Source organism: Camelina sativa, chromosome 2 (assembly GCF_030686135.1).
Source record: "Camelina sativa cultivar CO46 ecotype springtype chromosome 2, ASM3068613v1".
Taxonomy (NCBI): domain Eukaryota; kingdom Viridiplantae; phylum Streptophyta; class Magnoliopsida; order Brassicales; family Brassicaceae; genus Camelina; species Camelina sativa.
Window position 1 is genome coordinate 26,181,207 of NC_141881.1, and position 27,119 is coordinate 26,208,325.

Consider the following 27,119-nt stretch of genomic DNA (forward strand, 5'->3'; position numbering starts at 1 on the left):
AATTCATCATCTGCTCTTCGCAGATGACAGTCTCTTCCTTTGTAAAGCTTCAAGAGATCAAAGTTTGATTCTGCAGAAGATCCTGAGCATTTACGGTAAAGCAACACGTCAGACTATTAATCTAAGCAAATCCTCTATTACTTTTGGAGATAAAGTTGAAGAACCAGTCAAGTTGTGTATCAAGAGAATTTTGGGTATAGAGGCTGAGGGTGGAGCTGGTACTTATCTCGGTCTTCCCGAGTGTTTTAGCGGTTCCAAGATAGAAATGCTGGACTATCTAAAGGACAGGGTTAAGAAAAAGCTCTCAAGCTGGCATTCTAGATGTCTGTCTCAAGGAGGTAAGGAGGTATTGCTTAAATCAGTGGCTTTGGCTATGCCAGTTTTTGCAATGTCCTGCTTCAAACTCCCAAAAACTACCTGTGACAATCTGGAGAGTGCAATGGCTTCATTCTGGTGGAACTCAGTTGAACACTCAAGGAAAATTCATTGGCAGAGCTGGGATAAACTATGCCTAGCGAAAGACTTGGGAGGTCTAGGTTTCCGGGATATTAAATCCTTCAATCAAGCCTTATTAGCAAAACAAGCATGGCGCCTTCTACAGTCCCCAAACTGTCTTCTGTCAAAGCTTTTGAAAAGTAGATACTATGAAGAGGGTAATTTCCTTGAAGCCTTTGTTAGCCAGAGACCCTCCTTTGGGTGGCGTAGTATTCTCTTTGGCAGGGATCTTTTGAAGAAAGGCTTGATAAAAAGAGTTGGTAATGGCAAATCAATGTGGGTTTGGATCGACCAATGGCTAGAGGATGAAGGAATAAGAGCTCCGTGGAGGAAAAATCAGATTTTTGAAGTCGGGTTAAAGGTCAGTTCCCTAATTAACCAGGCTACAGGATTCTGGGACATTGAAATTCTAAACGACTTATTCCTCCCTCAAGATATACAAAAAATCAAGGCCATAAAACCAATGGTTTCCGTAGAAGATTTCTATGTTTGGAGGTTTAACAAAAGTGGAGATTTCACAGTGAAATCAGCTTACTGGCTAGCGGATCAAGAATCCAACAGTGTCCTCAGAAACGAAGCATCGACTCAGCCTTCAACGCTGGAACTCAAAAAACTAGTTTGGAAGCTTCAAACTGATCCAAAAATTAAAGTTTTCTTATGGAAAGTGTTGAGCGGTATATTACCGGTTGCAGCTAACCTTAATGGAAGAGGTATGAGAGTTGACGAGACCTATCAGGTTTGTGGGGAGATAGGTGAAACCACAAATCACACGTTATTCCTTTGTCCTCTTGCAAGGCAGGTTTGGGCAATCTCTGACTTTCCTTCTCCTCCAGAAGGCTTTAATAATGGCTCTGTTTTTTCAAACATGTATCACTTGCTGGAAAACAGGGACAATCGGGCTTGGCCTCCTTTGCTTCGAAAGTCCTTTCCGTGGATTGTTTGGAGAATCAGGAGGAACAGAAATGCACTTAACTTTGAGGGTAAGAGTTTCTCATCCGTGGAAACAGTGGAAAAAATCAGAGAGGATGTCGCAGAGTGGTTTGAGGCTCAACTAGTCGAAACTGAAGAATCCATTCGGACTAGAGATCAAGAGGACAGGGGGTCTAGTTGTAGAGTATGGGAGAAACCACCAAGAGATTGGGTGAAGTGTAATGTAGGCTCTTCTTGGTCAAAAAGAAATCAGTTGGCAGGAGGCTCCTGGGTCATAAGAGATGATGAAGGGACAGTGATCTTGCATAGTCGTCGAGCTTTTTCCAACATCTCATCAAAAGCCGATGCTATGCTCAGGATTTTACTTTGGACTTTTGAAAGTATGGCTAGTCACAACCTTGACAGAATCATTTTCTCCTTTCAAGACAACTCTTTAGTAGGAGCGGTGAATAGACCTAATGCCTGGCCATCCTTTAAGCCCCACTCAGCGGCTCTGTTAAGAGCTTTAAGTCCTTTTGTGGATTGGAAAGTGGTTTTAGAATGTGCTGCATCAAACAGAGGAGCAAACCTTATAGCGAGGAGCGTTACTGAAGATATGTGCCTCCAGTCTTATGTAGCTCAAGGATTTCCTGAATGGACGCGCAACGTCTTTATGGAGGAAAGGGGTTTGTCCTCTGTTTGAGAGTCAGTTCTTTTGTGAATAGTCTGATGTGAAGAGACTATTGTATGTTGCGATCCTTAGGGGCCTTTCTGGTCAAGATCGTGTTTAGCCACCCAGCTATCAGTCTAGAAGTGTGTGGGTTAGGCTAACTTTAAGTAGTTTCTCTGGTTCCAATTTCAAGTTGTAACACCTTGGTTCCATTGTTGGATAAATATAATTCTAGATGACAAAAAAAAAAGTTTATTTCAAATGCGTTTAAAGTGCGGAGTAATCAAGTCATTCCGACACCCACGTTTTCAACATCAAGTACAACAACAGATCATCACAGCCGGCCAAAACTTACGATTAATACGTACAAAAGAAAGCATTAATGCATTATACACGTACCAAAACGTTATACGTATCTCGGAAAATAAAGGCATACGCATATACATTTTCGTTTTTTGATGGAGAAATGTAACTACTAGATGGAGAGTTCAAAATTCAGAAGTTATTGGGAAGTTTGGTAGCATCTACATTTCAATTTATGTTTTAAAACAATAAGCTTTTTGGTTTTTATCAAAACCCACATTTTTAAGATGTTGGTTTGAAAATAATTTCTTGAAACATGTGGAGAGTGGAAAATAGATTTGGTACAGCTGTAAATAAAACAGTAAAAGCAAACAGCTTAAAACATATGAGCTTTATAAAATTTTATAATCCTGGATTTTTGTATGTCAAACAAATCAGAAATTATTAGTTTAATTAATGTAGACATATTTTGATCGAGATACAAAAATGAAAATATATGAGTTTTATGATAGACCGAGCATGTGATCGACGTATTGGTGAAAGTCATTAACTGATTTGAATTTCTTAACTGGTGATAGTAAGTACCCTTACCCTTATCCTTACCATAGTCTTAAAATTTTACGAGTTTCGAGAAACAAAAACAAACTGAGTTAGTTGTGAACATAATTAAAATGTTATGAGGATGTGGTAATTTAGTCCATACGATTTATAATAATTAGGTTTGGTAATAAAAGGAAAAAGGAAAGTGAAAGTGGGGACTAATGAGATTCATGCAGATCTTCGTAGGGATTCTAAGTGTAGTGGACCACTTCTCTTCGTTGTACATATTTTTCATTGAAATGGCAAAATATCCATTTAAAAGTCGAGATATCTGTTAACTTGATATTGTTATATAAAGCAACATATAATATTCATATTTCCATACTAACTGAAATTTGTTGTTCGAACATACTGTTATGTTCTACAGGGTTTTGGATGATTTCAGTAGAGGTAGAGGATATATATGATAATGCGATGAAGTGATTTCTTCTGATGTATAATTTTCTTTTAAAAATAAGTACTAACACCGTTTATACAACCACCAACATATATTGAAAAATGAAATTGCACAACGTTTTTTTTTTTTACGTAAATCTTATTCACTGATCGTCAAATCGTTTGATTCTCATATCCAAATTACATTAGAATTCCACAATTGATATCGTAATCTTTGACTAGATTCCTCGATAGTTCCATCACACCCATCACTAGCTGTGGTTTTATTTCATGTTCTTTTGTTTTCTGTAAACTTTACACCAACTGAAATAAGGTTTTGTTTATAAGGACCACAACTTTTTCTCATTTCTTCTTACATAAATAGTTCTAAAACGAAATTTAACTATAACAATTACGAATAACAGGATGTGGGTTTATATAAAAGTTTTTCTTTATTTCATGTTCTTTTCTTTTCTGTAAATTATCGTGTAACTGTTATCTTCCAACATATGAGATCATCGATTATATATAGGTTTATTATACAAAATTATGATATACTTGTTCATTTTTAGTTACCAATTCGGTATTATTTGTTGTATTTATATCTACATGTTTCTAAGTTCTTTTAATTTATTTATATACAGTTTCTTCATATATATTTCATTCATAAATTGGTCTCACATCGTAGTCATAATTTATCTATGAATCAAAAATCTTGACTATACTATTCACGATTAGATCAACACAAGTTAGAAGAGAAAGAATGTTAGAGAGAAAACACAATAAAACAAAAAGCCAAATAAAATCATTCTCAAATCTTTTCTAAAGAAATATGATAAATGTGAGGAAGCTAAGAAACAAGATTATATTACAATTAAAATATGATCTTTAGAAATAAGGAACCTCCAAGAGTAAAATCTGGCTGTTTTACAATTGTCGGATAGATATTCGAATGTACTATATTTGAAGTCAGAAAAATGGTCCGGTTTTCTTTATTATGACAAAATGATTACGATTATACTGATAATACAAGATAAAAGCTAATGTTTTCCTCTTATATATAAAACAAAGTTTTTGTATTTCAAATTTAACCGAAATTTCCTTGGTAACAAAATTGGTTCGCATGGATATAATATCTCTTAATCAATCATCAATGCCTTAAGCAAACTGTTGCTACTGTTTAATTGATTTCCAAGGCTTTAAAAAAGTATGTTTAGCTTTAAATCGGACTCAACCATTCGATTCTAAATCATTACGTGAAGAAGACATTTATCTCTCGATTAACAAGAAAAAAAATATAGGTCTAAACAATTGATTCTGACTCTAATTCTTACGGAAAAGTATTGTTTCTTACTTAGTCAACTAATAAACAAATAGTTACGAACTTACGATTATACAGTATATAACATGGTGTGTCTGCTGTATATCACGTACTTACACGGAAATACACACATGACTAGCACATTACACATACTACAAAAGACACATATGTCTTTGTGAACAGATACAACTAAACAGTCTTGGACATGATAAAAACGAGACACGTAGGACATGCTTTATACGATTGTGAAATGTGTCGGAAGAGAGAATGTGACATTAATTAGACACTGGCAGGATCCTACGACAAGATCAACTCGATCTTCGACCAAATCAAAGTGTCTTAGAGATAAAACAGGTAAGATTTTGAAGAAAATGGTTATGAGGGAATCTTGGACGTGGGTCCAAGATCTTGGAAATTTCCTTACAGCTCTTTTCTATGAAACAAAGAAAAAATTACTTGGATTCTCTGCCATTATTCATGTCTTTTCGATCTCTCTTGTTTTGTTTTTCCTCACATTTAACGGACGTGATTGATTTGGTACGATAAACTTTCTCACAAACTTCTTTCGTAATAAACAATGAAAGTCCAATCTTGAAACTTGTGAAAAATAATGCTGTTCTAACTTTTGAAAATCTGTGTGAAAAAGATTTGGTAAAATCGCCAAATTTTGAGACATATGCCATCAATCAGCATACGGTACAAATACTAAAGATTTAAGTTTCAAGAGTAAAAAAAGAGTTGTTTGTCCAAAAAGGAAAAAAGAGAGTAAAAATAGTCTCTTTTTTTTTTTTTGACAGCAGTAATTATAGTCTTGTTAGACGTGTGCAACTTGATGTGATAAGTGTATCTTTTCATCACTGCTGATTTTATTAGGATCGCGAAATTTGTTTGATCTTTTCTCTTTTTCTCTCCCTCTCTCGGATTCTAGCTCGTATATAATAAGAAACGAAGACAACGATTATAAATTAAAATCATGAAACCTTATAGAAAATGCATAAACCTAACTATACGATCAACGAGTCCGAATACAACAAATCTAATGGTTAGATTTTACTTTTTCCGTATTATCAATTATATAGTTGAAAATTTTGTTCCATAATTATATTTGTTTTGTAACAAAAAAAAATGATTATTATTTTTTGATAGATAATAAAAAAGATTGTGAGGAGTGGAATACTTTTTTCTTTTCTTTTGGTGCCAACTTCTTTATTAAACTTCTTGGAATGGATCGATAAAGATGCTTTTGAGTTTTGATACTTCGAAATATATTCGGACACTGATGTTTCTGTGATTTGGTTTGTTTAGTCAAACAAGAAATTTCATGAGAATGGATATATAGATGTTGTGATACGGGTGATGTATAAAACCTTTTTGGGATATAAACTTTTAGTTGGGTCTAAGTCAAGTCTCTCAAGTGGGAGAAGCGTACGTAATCTGGCCTATGAACGTTCGATCGAATCTACGAATATCTTCTCAGCTTTCCAATGTGTAGCCCCACAATATCTAACAAGCATAAAGAACCGGGAATATGACGTAACCGGACGTCCCGACAGTGTGTGTACCTTATTATACTATTAACCGGTTTTGGTTTATTCTGGTACAGTTTTGTCCATATATACCTTTCATTATTTTTTTACGATAAACTACCCAAGTGTACTAATGCAGTTTATTCAGAAACCAATTTGGATCCAATCGAATGAAGTTTTAATTTTATCTTAGCTTGTTAGTTATATTTATACAATATCAAAAGAAATTAAAATGGAACTCTTAAGAAAAGAAAAAAAAAAAACAAAAAATATATTTTCTAGAATTCAACGATGTTAGGATTTAGGAAATAGGAATCCTTGTACAGCTTTAACCAAAGTAAAGATGACGCATGAAGTATGTATGGAAAATAAATTAATTTGTTTATTGCCACTATGTTTACTGTATCAGTATTAGTTTACATTTTTATAATATAAAAGCATGCGGTAAAAATTAAAGAATCCCTGAGACGTTGTCAAAACACAAACGAAAAAAACCTAACTCAAAGAGATAGATATGATCCCCTTTGCCTTCAAAAAATAATATGCAACAACGTATAGAATCACAAACAATATTGCCAGTATCCACCACCTTGTTCCAGCTGCAATTTCATCATCAAAAACCACAGTTAGGTTTCTGATCGGAAACCATATTGTTAAAACGGAGAGTTAAAAGGAGATACCGTAATACGCACGTTTTTCATTCTTTTTTTCAATAACGGTTAACCTTGCCCTTGAGTCAAAAGATACCGACACTAGGCACCTGCAAAACCAAACCCAAAATTCAAACTTCAGAATTTTCTTTGTTTCTTATCTTTTTGCTTGTTTTGTAATCATTGAATCGATAGTTCTTAGGTAAACACTTGAGCCCTAGTGAGTAGAGCAAAAACCTTGAATCAGGGGAGAAAGTCAGTGCTGTGACCAAACCGAGATGCGCTTTCTTGACAATTTGGTTAGTTCGCTTTCTCGTCGAATCAAGTATCAAAACATCTCCTTCAAGGGTTCCTCTGCAATTAAGAAAGAATCATGCTTACCGAAAAATAGTAATACTTGTTATCTGTTGGTTCTAAAAGTGAGAAGAAAGCTAAAAACTTACATCGCAAGCAGCTTCCCATCAGGTGAGACATTAAAGGCTGATATAGAGTTTTTTTTAATAGGCTTTGACTCTTTTCGTTTCCATGATTTTGTATCCCATGTTATAATACTCCCACCACGTTCTACGGAAACCAAATCAATCCTCTGTTTGTTGTTAGCAGCGACAAAAAAAAAGTAGAATTTAAAGTTGTATGTTCTCGCACTGTCAGAAAATATAAGTTTACCAGTATTTGCAGCAACGTAAAGAACTTCATTGCCTGCACTGTCTAGAGAAAATCTACAGGAGGCAAACATCTCATCCTGCATTTCAGTATTTCAACTCATCAGATCCACGACAATAATGTTGGAATTGTGTTATATAGAAAGTTAAAAGAGATACTAAGAGCAAAAAAACCCAACTGACCTTCTCTTTTGATAGACTGGCAACAGCAGTTGAAGCATTCACTTCCCAAACCCGACAAAGTGGACCTCCAAGAGATACAAGAAATTTACCATTTTCGCTGTAAACAAATAATAATATTTACTATCAGGATATACATCTGTTAACAATCACTGTTCGAAGATGACCCCTTTCTCATCAAGAGAATAGACAAATGATTCCCTTATATGAAAGGAGAAAGCAGACCTGAAAGTTAAGCTTTTGACTGATGAATGTGCCTGAGACTCATTAAGTAACGAATTCATGCTGGGCCATTCAAAAACCCTCAAAGTCCCATCCTGTACTGCATCAAAATAAGAACCACTACTAAACCTTCTTTCTCTGGTTATTTTAAAAGAGAAGGAATCTAAGAAACTTTTTACTACCTCCGCACCAGCAGCGAGCACAGATCCCTCCGGATTGAACGCCAGAGCCAACTGTTGTCCAACATCTTTTAACTCTTGAATCACTTCCTCAGACTCTTCACCAGCCTGATTATCCTCTCGTGGGCTCATAATGTTATCCCAACCAAACAGTCTGTGTATCAAGAGAACAGCACACTAGTTATAACCACACCCCCTTGAACTTTCTCTCTACTCCAAACCCCCATAAAATCCAGAGACACAACTTATATCTCTATTTGTATACAGAAAATTCAAACCCATATGCTTCTTCTCAAACATAAAAGTCCCAAATTCTAATCACAAAAAAACCTAGAATCTGATGATGAGTTGTGAAATCGAATGAGAGAACTCTCACCTACAACTGTTTTGCAATGCACAGATAAGACCACCTTCGCGAGGATGAACAACCATCCGGTAAGGTAGATCAGTGCCAAGAACAAGCCTACCCAGCTGAAATTGGATCTCATTCGTTTTTTTAAGTATCGGAGGATCTAAACAAAAGTAACTAGAGACCCTAAGATGCACATGCACTTACAGGTTGTTCCGAGAGAGAGTTGGTGTCGAGATCAACACGACAGATTAAGATGACATTCGGGATTCCGCTTCGTCCCTCTCCCCCTCCGCCGGACAAAACGATGCAGCTCCGAGACGACGACGACGAAGACTCATCAACATCATTTTCTTCGGACTTCTCTGGATCCATAAGGATTTTAGATCTAACATCAACCTCCGGGATCCAATCGGCGGCGTAAATCGGTACACCGTAAGTCTGCATATTCTTCGACGGTTGTATGTATGGAAAATAAATTAATCTGTTTATCAAATAAAAAAACCAAAAAAAAAAAAGTTGGAAAAGCTTCAAATTCATGAATATGAAGAAATCACACACTAGGAGGCTATGAAGTGTGTGAATTGAAGCACAGATCTAAGAGACAAAGAAACCATATAATTGAGTTACGAAATCGTAAAAACAATGGTGCTGAGATAAACAAAATAGATCTGAAGATCCGATAGGCGAATCATAATCAAACAATCATCATCACAACATATTTGAATGGGATCAACGGAATCGAGCACCAGAGATTCGGATCTACTCAAGCACAAACCGGAATTTCAAAAAATAAACTATAATGCGAACGGAAGAATAGGGAGAGAAAGAGAAATTGACAAACCGGAGATGACGGGGGAGATGAAGGAGGAGATGCGGTGGCGAATCGGAGTGGGTGGGCTTGAGATTTACAGAGTTTTGGATCTCGGGGAAAACGACGATCGTACAAGTGAAATTTTTAACTGTGTAGAGTCGACCATTTATCCAATTTATGTATGCTTAATTTCTTCACCACTAATCCAAATTACTCAAAGATAATTACATTTTAACTTAATAGTAGTTAAGAAGACTAATTACGTAACCCCGCGAATCCGGAGAAAACAAAATAAACTTAATTAGCAATAAAACACCGACCCATTTGGCTTAGTCGGCCCATAAGCCCATAATCATTTCATGACATTTTTTTTGTTGGTCTTCCAAGCCCAATTTTGTAATAAATTTAATATAAACTTAATTCCATTAATCCAACTTTTATTCAACCAGCACTGCAGATCAAAATAATCGAATCACAGAAAAAAAAAAAAAAAAAAGGGTCGAATGCTAACCTGTGGGAATATCCAATATACTGTAAATATACCCAAAAGCGTCTTCTTTTTGTTTACCTGAGGGCATGTGCATCGGTTGGTACAGAATTTTGGTCCTTCAATTATTTTATTCATATTTTGAGAGTTTCTTAAGTTTTGTATAGCATTGGTGTTCTTCAGGGTGTGGTCTTTCATAGTATTTTTAATTTAAAAAACTAATTATTTAAATAATTATGTAAAAACATATTAAAGTTTTAATTTAAATAAAACATATAACATTGACATTAAAAATATATGCAAAGAACCAACTATAGACTCTTAACACAAACAGCTTGTTAACTGAAATCATAAAACACAATCAAACTACAGCAAGTTAACAACCTATACTAACGCAGGAAGTTTTAGAACTAAAAGCCTTGTGGAGATCATGAATATTCCCACGGGAAATTCCAGGCAGAGGTTCCTGTTCCTTCACAAGATCCTTGTTTTCTAGCAGACAAAGAACAGCCAATTTGGATACCACGGGTTCTTTGCATCTGCCTTCAACTGCATAAAACACATCTATTATTCTATAATTATATACCTAGAATAGCAAAATCACAAGTATAATAACCACAGTCACTCCTTTTCCCAATCATAAACCAATAGATTACCAAGTGACCTCAAATAAACAAAACATACGAGACATATTCAGACAGTATGCAATAATTAGTGTATCCTATGCAGAGACAAAGAGAGATTGTATAAATCCAAAAGTCTCACTAACACAGACTGAAGATATAGTACCTGTACTCTTATTGGTACTTTGATTTCCGGCCACAGGATGGCGAAGAACACCGCAACTATCACACACAAACATAGTCTCATCATTGTCATATGTACAGATTGCACATCGCCAAAGCCCTGCCTTAGCAATATCTTCCTTTGGTTCAACAACTTCTGTTATAATATGAACTCCGTGAGTATTAACATTAACCGAAGAACAGTATTTATAGAGTACAACATGATGATAGAATCATATCTATGCTGAGAGGATATTCTATATTCACATATATCCAAGATCCCTAGAGGATCGTAACTGTCTAACTAACAGTCTAACTAACACTCCCCCGCAGTCGGAACGTCGGTGAAGCGGCTGAGCGGACGTTCAGACTGTCCCGAAAGTCTAAGAACAACGGAGATGGAAGGCCCTTGGTGAAGATGTCTGCGAACTGGTGAGCGGAGGGAACATGAAGCACTTTGATCTCGCCAATAGCAACCTTATCGCGGACGAAATGAATATCAATTTCGATGTGCTTGGTCCGTTGGTGTTGAACGGGATTGGAGGACATGTAGACGGCGCTAACGTTATCGCAGTAGACGAGTGTGGCCTTCGGTATGGTAATGTGCATTTCGGAGAGAAGAGCTCGTAACCAGGTAGCTTCGGCAACAACATTCGCCACACCCCGATACTCGGCTTCTGCACTGGACCGAGACGTTGTAGGTTGGCGCTTGGCAGACCACGAGATGAGGCTATCACCAAGAAAAATACAATATCCAGAGGTAGACCGTCGAGTTGTAGGGCACCCGGCCCAGTCAGCGTCCGTGTATGCAACAAGATCAGTAACGGACGAACGATGAATTTGTAGACCGTGAGAAATAGTGCCCTTGATATAGCGGAGTATGCGTTTTAAAGCGTTGAAGTGAGTCTCTCGTGGATCATGCATGAACAAACACACCTGTTGGACTGCATAGGCAATGTCAGGTCGGGTGAAGGTGAGGTACTGAAGTGCACCGGCTAGACTTCGATAGAGCGTAGGGTCTTTAACCGGAGCGCCGGCATCAGCGGCAAGTTTGGCTTTGGTGTCCACAGGGGTGATGGTAGCGTTGCAGTTTGTCATTCCCGCACGGTGTAGTATATCAGCGGCGTAGTTATGTTGACTCAAGAAAAGACCAGCATCATTCCTTGTTACTGAAATGCCGAGGAAGTAGTGGAGGAGGCCTTGATCCGACATCTCAAACTCAGAGCTCAAGGAGGAGATGATGCGTTGAAGAAGCAAAGGGGTGGAGGTGGTGAGAATAATGTCGTCAACATATAAGAGAAGATATGCGATGTCACGGCCGTGGTGATGAATGAAAAGCGAAGGGTCTAAAACGCTCTGTTTGAATCCAATGCGGCGAGCGTAGCTTGCAAACCGAGAGTTCCACACGCGGGGCGCCTGCTTAAGGCCGTAGAGGGAACGTCGGAGAAGGCATACATGATTCGGTTTAGTCGGATCGACGAATCCGGGGGGCTGATGCATATAAACAGTCTCCTTGAGATCACCATGCAGGAAAGCGTTCTTCACGTCGAGTTGGTGTAGCGGCCAGTTGCGAGCAGTTGCCGTATGGAGCACCGCGCGGATTGTTGCCGGTTTGACGACCGGGCTGAACGTCTCGTCGCAGTCAATGCCTAGTTGTTGTGATCTCCCGTTAGCGACGAGCCTGGCTTTGTAACGACTAAGCTTGCCATTTGCATCGAATTTGTGCCTGAAAAGCCACATTGAACGAATAATATTAGTAGCAACAGGCCGGGGGACCAGATCCCACGTACGCCTTTTAATCTGAGCATTATGTTCTTGTGTCATTGCGTCATTCCAAAATGGATCCTTAGCCGCTTGGACATCTGACGTAGGAATGGGAGATATTATGTCTGTATGGAGACATAATGGAGCTCGTGGTTTAGAGATACCACTTTTACTACGGGTGACCATCGGATGAGAGGGGGGAACGATGTTTGTGACAGGTGGCTCCACGAGTGGAGTGATGGTCAACCGGGGAATGGGAGGCACCGGAAGGATCTGTTTAGGGACAAGGATCAGTGGGGAAGAAGCTGAAGAAATTTTCGAAAAAGGAAAGACCGATTCATCAAAAGTGACATGACGAGATAAGATGACCTTTCTAGTGGCAATATCCATGCAGCGGTATCCCTTGTGGTTAGTCGGGTAACCCAAGAAGATGCAAGGAGTGGCACGCGGTGCAAGTTTGTGATCGGAGGTGGCCAATGCATTCGGATAGCATAAGCATCCAAATGTGCGAAGGTGACTGTACTGCGCCGGTTTTGCGAACAGCTTGGAGTACGGTACTTGATTATAGATCGCCGATGATGGTAAGAGGTTGATTGTATGAACGGCGGTATTGAGGGCTTCGACCCAATATGATAGCGGCATAGACGCTTGATGGAGGAACGTACGGACAAGATTGTTAATGGTCCGTAGGGTGCGTTCTGCTCGTCCGTTTTGTTGTGACGTGTGTGGACATGAGAAGCGAATGGTCGTGCCGGTGGAGGAGAGGTGAGTCAGAAACGCACGGTTGTTGTATTCACCACCATTATCGCATTGGAGGGACTTGATGGTGGTTTGAAATTGCGTTTGAACATATGCGGCGAACGATATGTACTTGCTGAACGTATCACTCTTGCGCTGCAATGGATAAACCCAAATGAAGTGTGTGAAATGATCTAAGAATAGGAGATAGTATTTCATTCCGCTCACACTTGGAACTGGAGAAGTCCAGATATCTGAATGAATGAGATCAAAAGGTTTAGAAACAGAACTTGTTGATGATATAAATGGAGAACGAATGTGTTTGCCAAGTTGACACGCTTGACACAATGTCGTCAAGTCGGTCTTATTGAAAGAAATATTGTTTGATGACAGAAGACGAAAAAGATTATTATTGCCGGGATGGCCGAGGCGACGATGCCACAGAAGACCACTTGGAGGGACTGAAACAAAAGCTTGTGGCGGAGAGCTTGTAGGTGGAGTAACGGAGTAGAGGGGACCCTCACTATTGCAGCGGAGGAGTTTTGTCCTCGTCGGGAGATCCTTAATGCAAAAGCCAAGGGGGTCAAACTCAACAGAACAATTATTATCCGTAACAAAGCGACGTACCGAGATCAAATTTTTGATTATAGATGGACAAATAAGCACATTACGGAGATTAAGAGAGCGAGAGGGTGTGGGGAGGATGCCATTACCAACGTGAGTGACCTTAGCCGAAGTTCCATTTCCCACAACAACACAAGGTACATTACTCAAATTAAAAGGAGGACGAAGGATACCTGGTTGGGAGGTGATGTGGTTGGTGGCGCCGGTGTCCATGACCCATGGAGTGGTAGTGGGGTCCTGAAGTGTCATGGTTTGGAACGCATTCGTCAACGCAGGTGGGAGGTAGGTCAGCGGTGTGTTGGTTTGTGCAACGTGTGCCTCACCGTGGTGTTGAGGAGCAGAATGCATGACCGGTGGCGCCGGCGGGTACGTCATGTGAGGCGGAGGTCCATAGTAGGGAGGCGGAGGCGGGAAGTAGGATGATTGGTGTGGAGCATGTTGGTATGGCGGATAACCATATCCCCATGGTGGGCTGTTGTACGACCAGTGGTTGTTGTGTCGACCCCTTCCTCTGTTTTGACGACCTCCACGACCGCGGCCTCTGTGATTACCACGGTTGTTGTGGCCAGATGAGGAACCACGCGATGAATTCTGATCAGTCGTGGTGTAGAGGATGTTGGGCGATGATGTGTTAGGAGGTGGAGTAATGGCGGGTTTCACATGTTTGGACAGGTGGTCCTCTTCCAGTTGTAGCATTGAGCGGGCAACGGTGAAGGATGGGTACGGAGTCTTGTGCTTGATGACGTTGATTACGGAGTCGAATTTGTCTGTCAGGCCGTTCAACATATACATGACGAGTTGACGGTCGGTAACTGGTGAATCAACATTGGCGAGGAGGTCAGAGAGCGTTTTGAGTCTTTTGCAATACTCTGCCACGCTGGAATCGCCGATTGTCAGGGTTCGCAGTTCTGTGTCGTACTGCATAGCACGAGCATCCTTGTTGTCGCGGAATAGTTCTTCGATGGTGAGCCAAAGTTCACGAGCCGTAGCTTTGGTTTTGAGAACCGTGTCGAGGATCAATTCTGAGATTGTGCCGTAGATCCACATTTTGACTAAGCCATCGTGTTCCGTCCACTGCTGTTGTGTCGCCGGAGTTGCAGTAGATGTGCCGTCGAGATGGCCGAGAACGCCGAAGGTGAGACAGTGGGTCTCAAACAATTCTCTCCAGACGTCGTAGTTCATTTTGGACATGTCAAGGGTGATTGGGATGTACGCCTTGATCTGAGAAATACCGAATGGTTTGTCGGTTTTCTGTGTTGCGTCGGCCATGCTTAGAGATGGGACGGCGGATAAAAAATGGAAAACAAGGGGGAAGAGTGAGAAGAAGATGAGAAAACAGGGGATGAGGAAGAGAAACAGAGCAAAGAAGAAAGAAGAGGGCGGAGATGGATCGAGCAAACAACTAGCAGTAGGCTAGGGCTTCTGATACCATGTTATAATATGAACTCCGTGAGTATTAACATTAACCGAAGGACAGTATTTATAGAGTACAACATGATGATAGAATCATATCTATGCTGAGAGGATATTCTATATTCACATATATCCAAGATCCCTAGAGGATCGTAACTGTCTAACTAACAACTTCTTCTTCTTCTTCAGTTTAGGAATTACAAGTTCATAACCAATTTAAAAAGAGACCATGAACCACCAAAAGAAAGGTAATGGGGAAGATGTTTAATACCAGGTCCATCTATATCAATATCATAGTCATAATCATAAGCATCGTCATCATCATCAAAACCATCATCATAATCATCGAAATTGGATAATCCTTTACGAGGCATCGTTTGTTTCTTCTGCACACAAGTTGGAACAAACAATTCAGAAACTTTAAAAAGTCTCAACTGTGTTACAAACAACAAACACATCACCTAAAGAACTGAACATAGTCCACATTAATGGAATCAGAAGAAGTTTAAAGATAATAAAACAGACATTGACTCAGAAGCAAACAGGCTCATGCACTTTTGGTACCCACAAAATCCCAAAAGAAGCAGAAGCAATGATAAACAAAGAGATAATTCTAAACGATCGAACCACAGACTAAACAATCGAACACCAGACTTACCGAATCAGAGAAAAAAATCGAAAATACAATAAAATTCCTAAATCGAGAACCCTAAGCTAAATCAAAGAATCCTAAATCGAGAGACTAAATTCAGGATAAAAAATTGAAACCCATAACCCTAAATCCAACTCTAATAACAAATGAGAGACTCAATCAAGAACCCTAAATCGAGAATCAAGTCGAGAGAGAAAGAAACAAGAAAGACGGAGTCGGAGATGAAAAAAAAATAAGTGATGTTTCGATTTTTTTGTTTACCCTACCCAAACAATACAAACATCTCTTGAGCAGATACGTGTACAGACGGACGAAGGAAAAACGTCCCCTAATAAGGAACGTATCTTCTAAATATGTCGAATTTACATTTAAATTAAATCACTTAATTGGCAAGGACAGTGTTTAGGGACACCGATGCAAATGCCCTGAGTCCCCCAGACATTGTAACTATCATTGTTTAGTATTAAAAAAAACTCACAAGTAAGCCAAAAGGGTTTTATAACTTTATTAGTCCACAATATTGTACTTTCACTATGTTTACTGTATCAGTATTAGTTTACATTTTTATAATATAAAAGCATGCGGTAAAAATTAAAGAATCCCTAAAGATTTTAGTACGTAATGACTTTTAAAAGCAACCTCCAGCGTAAATCGGTACACCGTAAGTCTGCATATTCGACGGTTGTACAACTTAACCAAAGTAAAGATGACACATGAAATATGTATGGAAAATAAATTAATTTGTTTATCAAAAAAACAAAAAAAAAAAACCAAAAAAAAAAAGTTGGAAAAGCTTCAAATTCATGAATATGAAAATCACACATTAGGAGGCTATGAAGTGTGTACGTGAGTACGTAATGGGCTAGGCCTAGTTTCTCTAACTTTCTATGTAATTAGTTCGGCCTTTTACAGACGGCCAGATTACCTTTGATAGCAGCATCTGAAAGTTTTATGAATAGGCCTTTCGAAAAATATAATGGAAAAAAAATATGTAAATGTGATGTCTGAGCCCGGGTTCGAACCGGGGACCTCTAGTGTGTGAGACTAGCGTGATAACCGACTACACCACCCAGACACTTTTGTTCGTTTATAACATCCTAAATAGTTAATTCAAATTAAATTGAATGTATTTTTTTTGTTTTTCTCTTGCCGTGCATGTTAAATATATAACAACTGATGAATATATTGAATGTTAAAATAATTTTAAACTAAACTTTGTTGAATGTTTTTCTTTCTAAGAGGCCTATATATATTTAAGAGAGTAAAGTGTATTTGAAAGCACAGAGCTGCAAAACAAATGAACTATTCGTTTAGAGAGGAGAAATCGAAACTGAATTTGAAGTTTGAAATTGTTTTGTTAAGTAAAAGAATAGTAAGCTAAAGAGATAGGGATGAATGGATGATGTGTGATGATTAAGAAGAAGATTAATATAATCAGGAATGACCCAAAAAGTCTTTTTCGAGCCACGAGTAAAAAACATAAAAGATTCCAAATCTAAATTTCGTGGCCAAGAATGGTTGGATGGGTTTTGATTCGGATGATCACTTGATTTCTAAAACCCTCATTATTACGACGTACACCCTTATCTCACAAGTTTTTGATTTGTTGGATCAATTCAAAGTCTATCCCATTAATTGTCAATGAAAATACGATAACGTATATAGCAAAGAGACAATTTAATTTGTAGGTGACTGCTATGACATTTTTTTTCAAAATATCCATCTACTAAAAAAATTATGGACACGTAATCTATTTTATTGCGTCGCTTCCGTACACCGTTCAAATGTGACTACCACTACGAGTCGTGAGTGACCTCAGCGTATATTCTCAAATGTTTAGTGTTTGGTTCCAATTTCTCTACACATACGTTGGTTTTTTGTTTTTGTTTTTGTTTTTGTTTTGGGTAGTTTCTTGAGTTGTACATAATAAATGAAGTTTTGAAACAGTATCATATCAGTTCGGTTTGAACTATCTATTTAATGAACATTTAAGTATGGTAAGCGAATCATTAAATGTATAAATGTTTTTTTATAAGCTTAACCTTATCAAATTTAAACATTATTACAAAAGATACTTGTTATTGTGCGGGGAAGGGTAATAGTAGCAAGTATAAGTAATTATAGCTCCCCTAACATCATTTATCAGAGAAGAAATTATCAAAACAGTTTCATTTTATTTGTCTTCAAAAATATTTAGTTGTTGACTTTGTATATATAATAAGATAGCTATTAGCCATTAGCCAATTAGTGGTCCGAACAATATAAAAAGGAAAAAAAGAATTACAATCACATGTGATAGGCATAATAAATCTGACAACAAATGAATTATATCATCGGCCACTTCATTCATAATCTTTTTTTGTTAATAACATTTACATGTAATCTTAAAAATCTGTTATATGTACATATAATCTTAAAAATCTGTTACAAAATAGGAGTAAGTAAGTACAAAAAAAAAAACATTTAAGATAGTAAAACTCTAATGGCATGTTGGAGAAGACATTACGAAAACGAGTTTACCCGAAAAACATCATGGCACGATCACAAAATTCTTATAGTACGATTGAAAAGTTCAATAGTAAAAATAGAAATAAACCAAAAACAACACCTGAAAGTAGGGCAGAATCTAGGAAACGTGTCGAACATATTGCCAAGTTGGATAATGTAATGATGAACATTAGTGGAATTAAGACGCAAAAACAACGTCCCAGATCCAATATTAACGCCCACACCACATCAATCTCACTCTTCGCCCAAGCAAACTACGTTTCTTTTTGTTTCCTTTTGTCTCTTATGAAATGACTAAAATAATATTAAATCCCACATAAACAAACTAATTCACAATTTACTTAAATACCCTCAACATGCAAGGGCATTATCGGTAACTCCGACATTCTCCACTCTCCTCTGTGGAAAAAAACGGCGGCAAACAAAAAAAAACCGCGACGGAGACGGTGGCCGTAGCGAGGAATACAAATCTCCACCGAGAAGCAGTTTCAGTTATTACTCTTCATCTCTCAGTTGGCCTTGAGCATCTCTTTGTACCTTAGAATCGAGTCGAGTCTCTGTAGTTTCAGTTGTTGTTTGAATTTGTTGATGAAATCTGAAGCTTTCGCGTCGACGCCATCTTCTCCGTCTCCGAACGACGTCGATCTCTCGACTCTCGTCGTATCTGGTCTTCTCCGTTCGACGGATTCAACCGTCTCCGCCGCTGCTTCCTCGTGGCTTCCGGCGAATCCGAAACCTGATTTCTCGCTCGCCGATTTCGTCATCTTCGCCGTCGTCGAAGCTTTCTTCTTCTTCTTCACCGGTTTTTTCGATTCCGATTTGCTCCTTACGTGCTTGTTGTGCTCTTCTTCGTGAAGAACCGGATCCGGATTTTGATCTAATTCCGGGTCGGATCTGTAGAAGGACGATAACTTGATGGATTTAACCCGTTCTAAGATCGAAGGAGCACGAGTTAAACCGGGCGGGTTGATTGGGTTATTATTATATCCGGATCCAGTTGGTTGATCTTCCTCCGGGATTCGGAATTTTGAGATATCAATCGGGTCAACCCGACCCATCCGTGTCGGGATGTTTTCGAATCGAGTCGGTTCCGTGTGATGATGATGATGATGAGTGTAATCATTCTCCTCCTCCGGGTTATACTGCTGGAATTTGAAGTACGACATGTTCATCGATTTGACCCGTTCCAAAAGAGACGGAGCGCGTTGTAACGGAGCCGGATCCAAGTGTCGATCCGGGTGGGAATAAGAATGAGAGTGAAGATCCGACCCGGTTACGTCGTGTGGGTACTTGAAATAAGAAAACATGTTGATGGATTTAACCCGCTCCAAAAGAGATGGAGCGCGTTCTAAAGGAGGAGCCGGGTTCGGATCCGGGTATACATGAAGATCCGATCCGATTACGTCGTGGTGAGCTGTCATCGAGAAAAGCTCTGTTTCCGGATGAGGAAACTTGTAGAGATGGAAATTGATAGACTTGACTCGGTCGATGATAGACGGAGCTCTAGCTAACGGAGCCGGAGCATGACCCGACCCGAATCCATCGTGATGTTGTTGGTGGTGATGTTTTCTTGAACCTGAACCGAGTCGAGACGTTACGACGATCGTGCCGATCATGAGATTGAGAAGGAGGAAAAGAGTCGTCGGAGTGAACCAAGTCGCGACGGTCGATAGTAACTCCATTTTTTTTTTTTGTTGGGGTTTGTGTGTTTATGTTGGTGTTGTCGGAATGAGAACAGAGCAAAAGGAGTCTATTTATATTTGGATTTTTTTTTTTTTTTTTTTTGAGGTTTGCGTTTATTTATTTATTAATTTTTCTTTATTTTGCAAACTTTTTTGAGAGTCTTGACTGTTATTATTTTGGTCCTTTTTTAATGGTTTTTTAGTTTTGATTATGGAAACGTCGGAAATATTTAGAGTTAATGTGTTCACATCAGACGCACGTGAAATTTTATTTTTTCTTCTTCTTTTCTTCTATTCATATTTCTAAAACAGTGATATTGTTTGCACTTTGTGTATGATTTTACAAGAACAGCTCATTATTAATCAAAGTAATTTTTATTAATAGGTAAATAAACCAGTTATGGATGATGATGACTACGTGAAAATCACTACACGTTGATGTAAAGTTTCCACCGCACATAAAAAATACGTACACGGTTAGATTTTGTTTCCGGAAGTCGGGAGGTGGGAACAAGTTGTATTGACATTTACCATTAAATTTTATTGTCAGTATCTCAATTAATGTAGATTGTTACGCATAATAAAATTTATTTCTACATAGTGATACCACATGATAGTGTAAAACATCTTTAAATGCGGTGAAATAAAATAATGAAAAAGCTAACGGTAGAAATGTAAAGGAAAAGAGCTGGAAACAAGTAAGAAAGAGATGCTCTAGTTCTTTTGACAGGAGAAAGTTATGTGTAGGGCTCATCCTTTAGTGTGAATTGAGAAATCATATAAAGTTCCAAAATTATTGTGACAGGAGAGACCCCATCTTATTAACATCAACTTTTTTTTTTTCATTTCTGTTTAAATATATTTGGTGTTTAGATTAGACCACCCATTTCAACACGTTTTTTTCTAATCTAAAGCTTACGAGTGACAACTAACTCTACTATTCACACATGTTTTACGCGTGTATAATTTGTCTACCTTGACTTTAGGGTTTTCCTGGTCTGGTCTCAAATTAAATGATTGAGTGATTCTTGAGCTGAGCTGAGCTACTATGTAACTATTAACTAATGCATACTGAAGAGCATGTAATTATCTTATGAAATTGGTGAATTTTCCTTCTCAACTTCATAATATTTGCGCAACTTCTTTCTTCATTTCATAATAATTGATCTAGGGGTCGCGAAGTGAAGTTATATCAAGATTGACGATGCGATTGCATATTGTGTGTGGTTACGTGGAACACACCACTTTATATATATATTTTTATTCGAATCAAGTGGGTATCAAATAGTGAAATCAATTAAACAATTTGTCGAATATTTTGCAAAGCAATCTCAACCATTTAGCTTAGTTTAGCTAGTGTTAAAGTATTGATGAAATATATAATTAAGACTTTTCCAAGTTGCACATTTTCTTTCAAAGGGAAGTTTTTTTCTTTTAAAAGGGAAGTTTGTTAACCGTTGAAGATTTATTAATGAAGAAGTGTGAGATACTCGATATGGATGGTAACTTGAAAATGCAATGACTCATTTCTAATTTATTAATTTTCAATTTCTAAATCTATATATGTCTTTGTCTTTCAAATTAATAAATCAAAGAAGACAACATTTACTCAAAATGTGGACTCGACGATATCGCGTGGATGCTAGCTGCAACGCCGACCTTTTACGGTTGACTTTGATTTCTTAGAAAATAATTTGAAACATACATTATTATTATTAAAATTTGGTCCACTCATACACGTCTCTCAAAATTTTATATTTATATATTTAATATTATTTTGAAGTAATTATCGCATACTTGCATGTATCTGGCTATATACACCCACATGGGTAGCCATTTCAGCATTTACTATAACGATGGATAACGAACAAAGATGGACTTTATGATTCAATCAGAAAGTTTCATTTTCATAGATTATGACTTTTCCTTTGATGCATTATGAGGATGGTCCGGCTTGAGTTATATCGTGGAGGACGAAATGGGTTATATTGTAGAGGTGGATTTATATCCTTTTCAGTTCAATCGAGTGTTTTTGAATTAGGCAAAAATTTATTTTCATTTTAGGTGAACTGATTCGATTTCGGTGTCTCTATTGAGATCGGTTCGAATGCATGTATCATTGGATTTTATATTTCCATTGACAGTGACTTGGCTACGACTAGCTAGTCTACTAGAATCATCCGTTAAATAAAAGTTTAGTTATATAGAGATAAGTACATCATGATATCATCTAATATGTAACCTTACGAAATATTCTAAAAATGATAATAATATATAGTTTAGAGTCCAAACGTGGATTGTATGGTGCCGTCAACATCAACATTTAGGTAAGGTACGTAGTCTCGATTGGACTGACTACTTCGTCCCATCCTATACCAATATTTAATTTGTGGAGTATCTTAATTATAATTAAGCTTTTTTTAATTGTCATTTGTCGCATTTTGTTAGACAATAATATTTGAAAATTACATTTTTACATATAGCAAACTGTATATGTCACGTATGTTTTCTATATACATGTAATATTGACCCTTATGAAGTTGCAAAAGTTACAGCACATGCAAACTTACAAAGCACACACGGAAGATGACATCAAAGAATAAAGGGATATAATTCACCAAAATAAAAGATAACATTCTTTAAGATTATGGTTACTGGTCTCTCTAGTCCGATACCTCCAAAATCTAGTCCAATATTTATCTCAAAATTTTTATTTACAATATTTAATTAATACATTAGTAATAATGTACATAAATGTGTAATAGTACTCACCACCTACTTCGATATGACTATAAGACTTAAAGTCCATAACAAGGCAGGACAGACACGATAAGAACGGCCCATGGCCTCAACGTATGTTAGGGAACAGAGACAGATTAGTAATTTTATATCTTTGTTATATAAATTACAAAACTAAGCAATATGAGAGGTGATATTTGTGATTTAAATTAATACAGTTAGCATATTGTAAGTTAAAATTTGTATACTCTTATAATGCTTGTAATTTGGAAGACAAGGACAGTACATACTACTAATTAACACACATATTACCTCAAGATAATGACTATGTATATACGTATATGAGTTTATTAAATGTCGACTGCGCTTCTCAAACTTAGAAAATATGATTAGATTTTAAAATATGGATTCCACTACAAATAAGAAAGTCAAGTAGGTAACAAAGCTACTTATATTTAGGCCTCATCAGGATAAATATAAGTTAATGCCAACAACTTACTAAGTTACTAGAGGTCTAATAAGGGATTTATTAGGAAGAGAGAAATAAGAAAGGTGAAATACAAACAGAGGTTTTTGGGGTTTTGGATAACACGCGGTGAGGATTATGGTGACCACACGGTCGGCTCAACTTCAGCAGGAATCCGAGTGAAGGAAACTTCGGGTATGGACATGTAACCAGATCCTGGACCCGTTACGGTGAACAATATGGTGGGTAACTCTGCAAGCACCAAATAATCCAGTTAAGAAAAGAGTCAAAGTCACCCACTTCGCTAGAAAGGCATATCAATAGCAGAGAGAGAAGAGTAAAGATTCACCTGGGTCAACACCAAACAATGGAGGAGGAGGATCCACTTGAACAGCAGCAATCTTGAGGTAATCCGAGGATCCATTCATCGTTGTAGGGATCATACAGCAGGAGCTCTCAGCAGAAACTTTTTTTGTTTTTTTTTCCAACTATTCTGGAACCTTTCTAAAAGTAAAAAAGAAAGAATATACTTAAACTCCGTAAACATTCCCTCTATAATAGATGACTAGATAATAATCCGCGCTGGTAGCGCGGAGAATTTTTTTTATTTTGTTATTTGTTAATATTATGTTTATGTTGTATCATTCATTTACATGTTATATAATATAGTACTATATGGTGAATTTTGATTTATATTAAACTATTAATAGGTAGGCCTGGAAACTACTACCGATACCCGTATTGGACCCGCTTTTCGGTTTATATCCGTCCCGAAAAAAGGTACCCGCAACTTTAGGGTCGAGTGAAGGATATAATAATTATATTATCTATGAATAATGATCGAGTATCGGATATTAATTTAATTTTTGAGCGTCTCGTTACCCGTCTCATTACCCGTTTTATTACCTAACTCATAAATACACATTAATATTTTGTAAAACAATGTTACCAGCGTGAGGAAATATTTATGTAAATTTGGATTTGTTTGTTACAAAATAATAGTAGAAAATTTATTAATTCTATACATTTTATAAAATCATATAATTAATTTACTTAAGGTCATACTCTGATTTCAACCCGTAGTTGGTACTACTATTTTGGTTTGGTGCAATATCAAATTCGTTAATTATACATTTGGTAAAACCAAAAAAATCTAACAAAACATGTATTGACCCGTGATTTGGTATTACAAATTGATGTGATCGTGTTTAGAGATCTTAATATACCAAATTTACAAATTGAAGTTATTGGTATAACATGTTGTATATTAATTTTATAGGTGAAAATTACAATTAGGTTATGTATATTATCAATATTATACACTTAGTATTGTTTATATAGTGAATATTGTGTATAAACAATTAAGTTTTAGCCAATTAAATAGTTTGTTATTATTTCCTAAGATTTATGAAACAATAAATAGAGTTTTATTATTTTGTAAACAAATCTAAACTTTTCTTTTGTTAGTTATTAGAATAATTAAAATATAATAGCATTTTCGTAATATGTCACATCAGAACTGGTTAAATTTTTAACAACATAGTTTAAATAAGTATATAGATATATTTTAAAAATATAAACAATGTTGTATCCTAATTTTAATATATATTTGTTATTATTAAATGATTTAGATATGTAAATATTTAATTTTAGTTTTATAAATAAATTTAAGTTTTATAATTTGCTAAATTGTTTGTTATTGTTTCCTAAGATTTCTAAAACAATAAATAGAATCTGTTTAATTATTTTATTACATAATTTCAAAATAATTTTATTAAATAATTTTGAAATTAATTTATTAATGATTTCTTGTAATCTAATAAATTAATAATTACTATTTTTTTGGATAATCATTTTCAGGTTACAACAAATTAATATTAAGATTCTGTTATTATATTTTGTATTAAAATACAATGGCATTTTGTGTAATATTTTATTTGGAGTATGGTTATTTGTTTAAAGAGTTGCTTAAATAAGTATATAGATGTTTTAGAAATTTATTTTATATCACAAAAATTATTTTTTAATATTTTTATTAACTAATACAATAAAATTGTAGATTTTACAATTATTAACTGAAATTTTAAAATTTTGATAAAATTATTTTAACGTTTCGTATTAATTTGTAGAAATTGGTACATAGTCTTGAAATAAACAACTCCGTAAATACAATGGAGGGTAGAAAAATATTTGGGCAGTTTCTTGTTGATGATGAGCTAATCTAGCTTATCAGCAACCTGATTACATTCTCGCCGAACAAGCGAGAACGATATCTTAGTGAAATGATCCGTCCAACTGCGGATGTCAACCAGGAGATTTTCCATAGTTATACTCGTAGTTCGTTTGTGTAATAGATCATCCAATGCTTTACAGTCCCCTTCTAGGATCACGTTCTGGTAACCTCAACACCAAGTCAATTGGAGAGCATGTAGCAGCGCTAGTCCTTCAGTTTCCAGAGGAGTAGATGCTTGCCTGAGTTTTGAACTTTCAGATAACAGATATGTTCCTTTATCATCGCGTATTATCCAACCAGTGCCGATATTACCATCATGATAATGGAAACTACCATCAAAGTTTACCTTGACTACATTCTTTGATGGTGGTTTCTATTGGAATGATTGAGAAGAGTTATGTGAAGGAGATTTCCGGTGCGATTGGTTTGCCGATTGATGTGTTGCAGACAGCCATTCTGTAACATCATCAGTAGCTTTGGCGAATACCGAGTTTGGTTCCAAACTACTTTGTTGAAATTCAGATCATTCTTTGATTTCCAAAGTTGCCATCCAATCCAGAAAGGTAGATGTTTTTTATATGTATCCATTGTTGAATTATACACCAACAGTAATGCCTCAAAGTTTTCTTCAAGATTTGATGTGAATGTCTGACCTGCAGGTAGGTTGGACAGTCTCCAAGTTGTAGTGGCGTAAGGGCATTGAAATAACATGTGGTTGATAGACTCAATATCTTGACAGCAACGTTGGCAAGTGGCATCAATAGGGATTCCTCTATGGGTGAGTTGGGATCCAAGGACCAGTGGCAGGTTTTATGGATGTCCCATCTCCTACTTGATATCAGAGACCTTTGATCAGTAGATTAAAACCATGTAGTATTGAGCACCAACCATGAGACGGTTTCTTGCCTAGGGTTGCATATTGAATGTCTAAATATGGAAAATATCTGCATTTTAGAAGTTTAGCGAGAATGGAATCCGGTGATGTTAAGATTCTGCTTAGCAAGTAAAGCATCATTGAATATCTCAATATCTCTGAATCCTAGTCTCCCTTCTGCCTTTGGGAGAGTAATTCGTTTCCACCCTACCCATGCTATTCGTCTCTTTGAATCATCTGAGCCCCACCAGAACTGAGAGAGGACAGAGTCGATCTCATGACAGATGGTCATTGGGAGTTTAAAACAACTCATAGCATGTGTTGGCATTGCCAATGCTACATATTTCAGCAAGACCTCCTTGCCACCCTCTGATAGATGTTTAGTATGCCAGTTATTCGTTCTCTCCTTCACAAGCTTAACAATATACTCAAACATCTGGCACTTTTTCCTTGAAAATTCTTCAGGCAAACCCAAATATTTTCCACAACCCCCTTCTCTTGTTATCTTGATATGTCTTATAACTGTGTGTTTTTTAGCATCTTTAACTCACGAACCAAAGGTGATGGAGGATTTATTGAGGTTTACCCGTTGCCCTGTCATATCCCCATATTGTTGTAGTAATCGAGTAAGGGCCTTACTATTTCGTGAATTTGCTTGACAAAAGAACAAAGAGTCATCCTCAAAAAGCAAATGAGTAATCCTTGGACCACTGTTGCTTATGGATAATCCTGTAAGGTTACCTTTGGACTCCTCTTGGCGTATCTTTTGTGTCAACATCTCCGCACAGAAGAGGAATAGATATGGAGAGATAGGGTCACCTTGTCGGATGCCTTGCTGCAGATTAATATCACCATAAGGGCTCCTATTTATTAAGACTGAATACGTGACTGAACGAACC

General features: G+C 37.0%; 2 protein-coding genes and 1 non-coding gene across 22 annotated transcripts; all 3 read right to left on the reverse strand.

The window, feature by feature from the left end:
- Positions 1 to 6,557: 6,557 nt before the first annotated feature.
- LOC104733817 (SEC12-like protein 2) lies at positions 6,558 to 9,512 on the reverse strand. 20 transcript variants are annotated; one of them, XR_015583414.1, is made up of 11 exons: positions 9,286 to 9,462; positions 8,649 to 8,925; positions 8,469 to 8,563; positions 8,096 to 8,246; positions 7,917 to 8,008; positions 7,695 to 7,791; positions 7,516 to 7,591; positions 7,293 to 7,435; positions 7,087 to 7,203; positions 6,892 to 6,959; positions 6,558 to 6,798 (listed from the first exon to the last, which is right to left on the reverse strand). XR_015583414.1 is itself a non-coding variant. In XM_087489787.1 (11 exons), exons 2-11 carry the CDS (start codon positions 8,814 to 8,816, stop codon positions 6,695 to 6,697), a joined length of 1,089 nt encoding a protein of 362 aa, XP_087345913.1. In that variant the 5' UTR covers positions 8,817 to 8,882; positions 9,286 to 9,512; the 3' UTR covers positions 6,558 to 6,694. The 20 variants fall into 20 exon arrangements, 18 of the variants coding, with proteins under 18 accessions (XP_087345913.1, XP_010451670.2, XP_010451666.2 ...); XR_015583417.1 differs by having other exon boundaries at positions 8,649 to 8,882; positions 9,286 to 9,427; XM_087489787.1 differs by having other exon boundaries at positions 7,293 to 7,413; positions 8,649 to 8,882; positions 9,286 to 9,512.
- A 7,207-nt stretch (positions 9,513 to 16,719) lies between these two features.
- TRNAV-CAC (transfer RNA valine (anticodon CAC)) lies at positions 16,720 to 16,793 on the reverse strand. Its single transcript has one exon. It is a non-coding gene; the product is annotated as a tRNA-Val (tRNA).
- Positions 16,794 to 18,043: 1,250 nt separating this feature from the next.
- LOC104733832 (pathogen-associated molecular patterns-induced protein A70) lies at positions 18,044 to 20,137 on the reverse strand. Its single transcript, XM_010453377.3, has one exon. It carries the CDS (start codon positions 19,906 to 19,908, stop codon positions 18,736 to 18,738), a length of 1,173 nt encoding a protein of 390 aa, XP_010451679.1. The 5' UTR covers positions 19,909 to 20,137; the 3' UTR covers positions 18,044 to 18,735.
- Between the last annotated feature and the right edge of the window lie 6,982 nt (positions 20,138 to 27,119).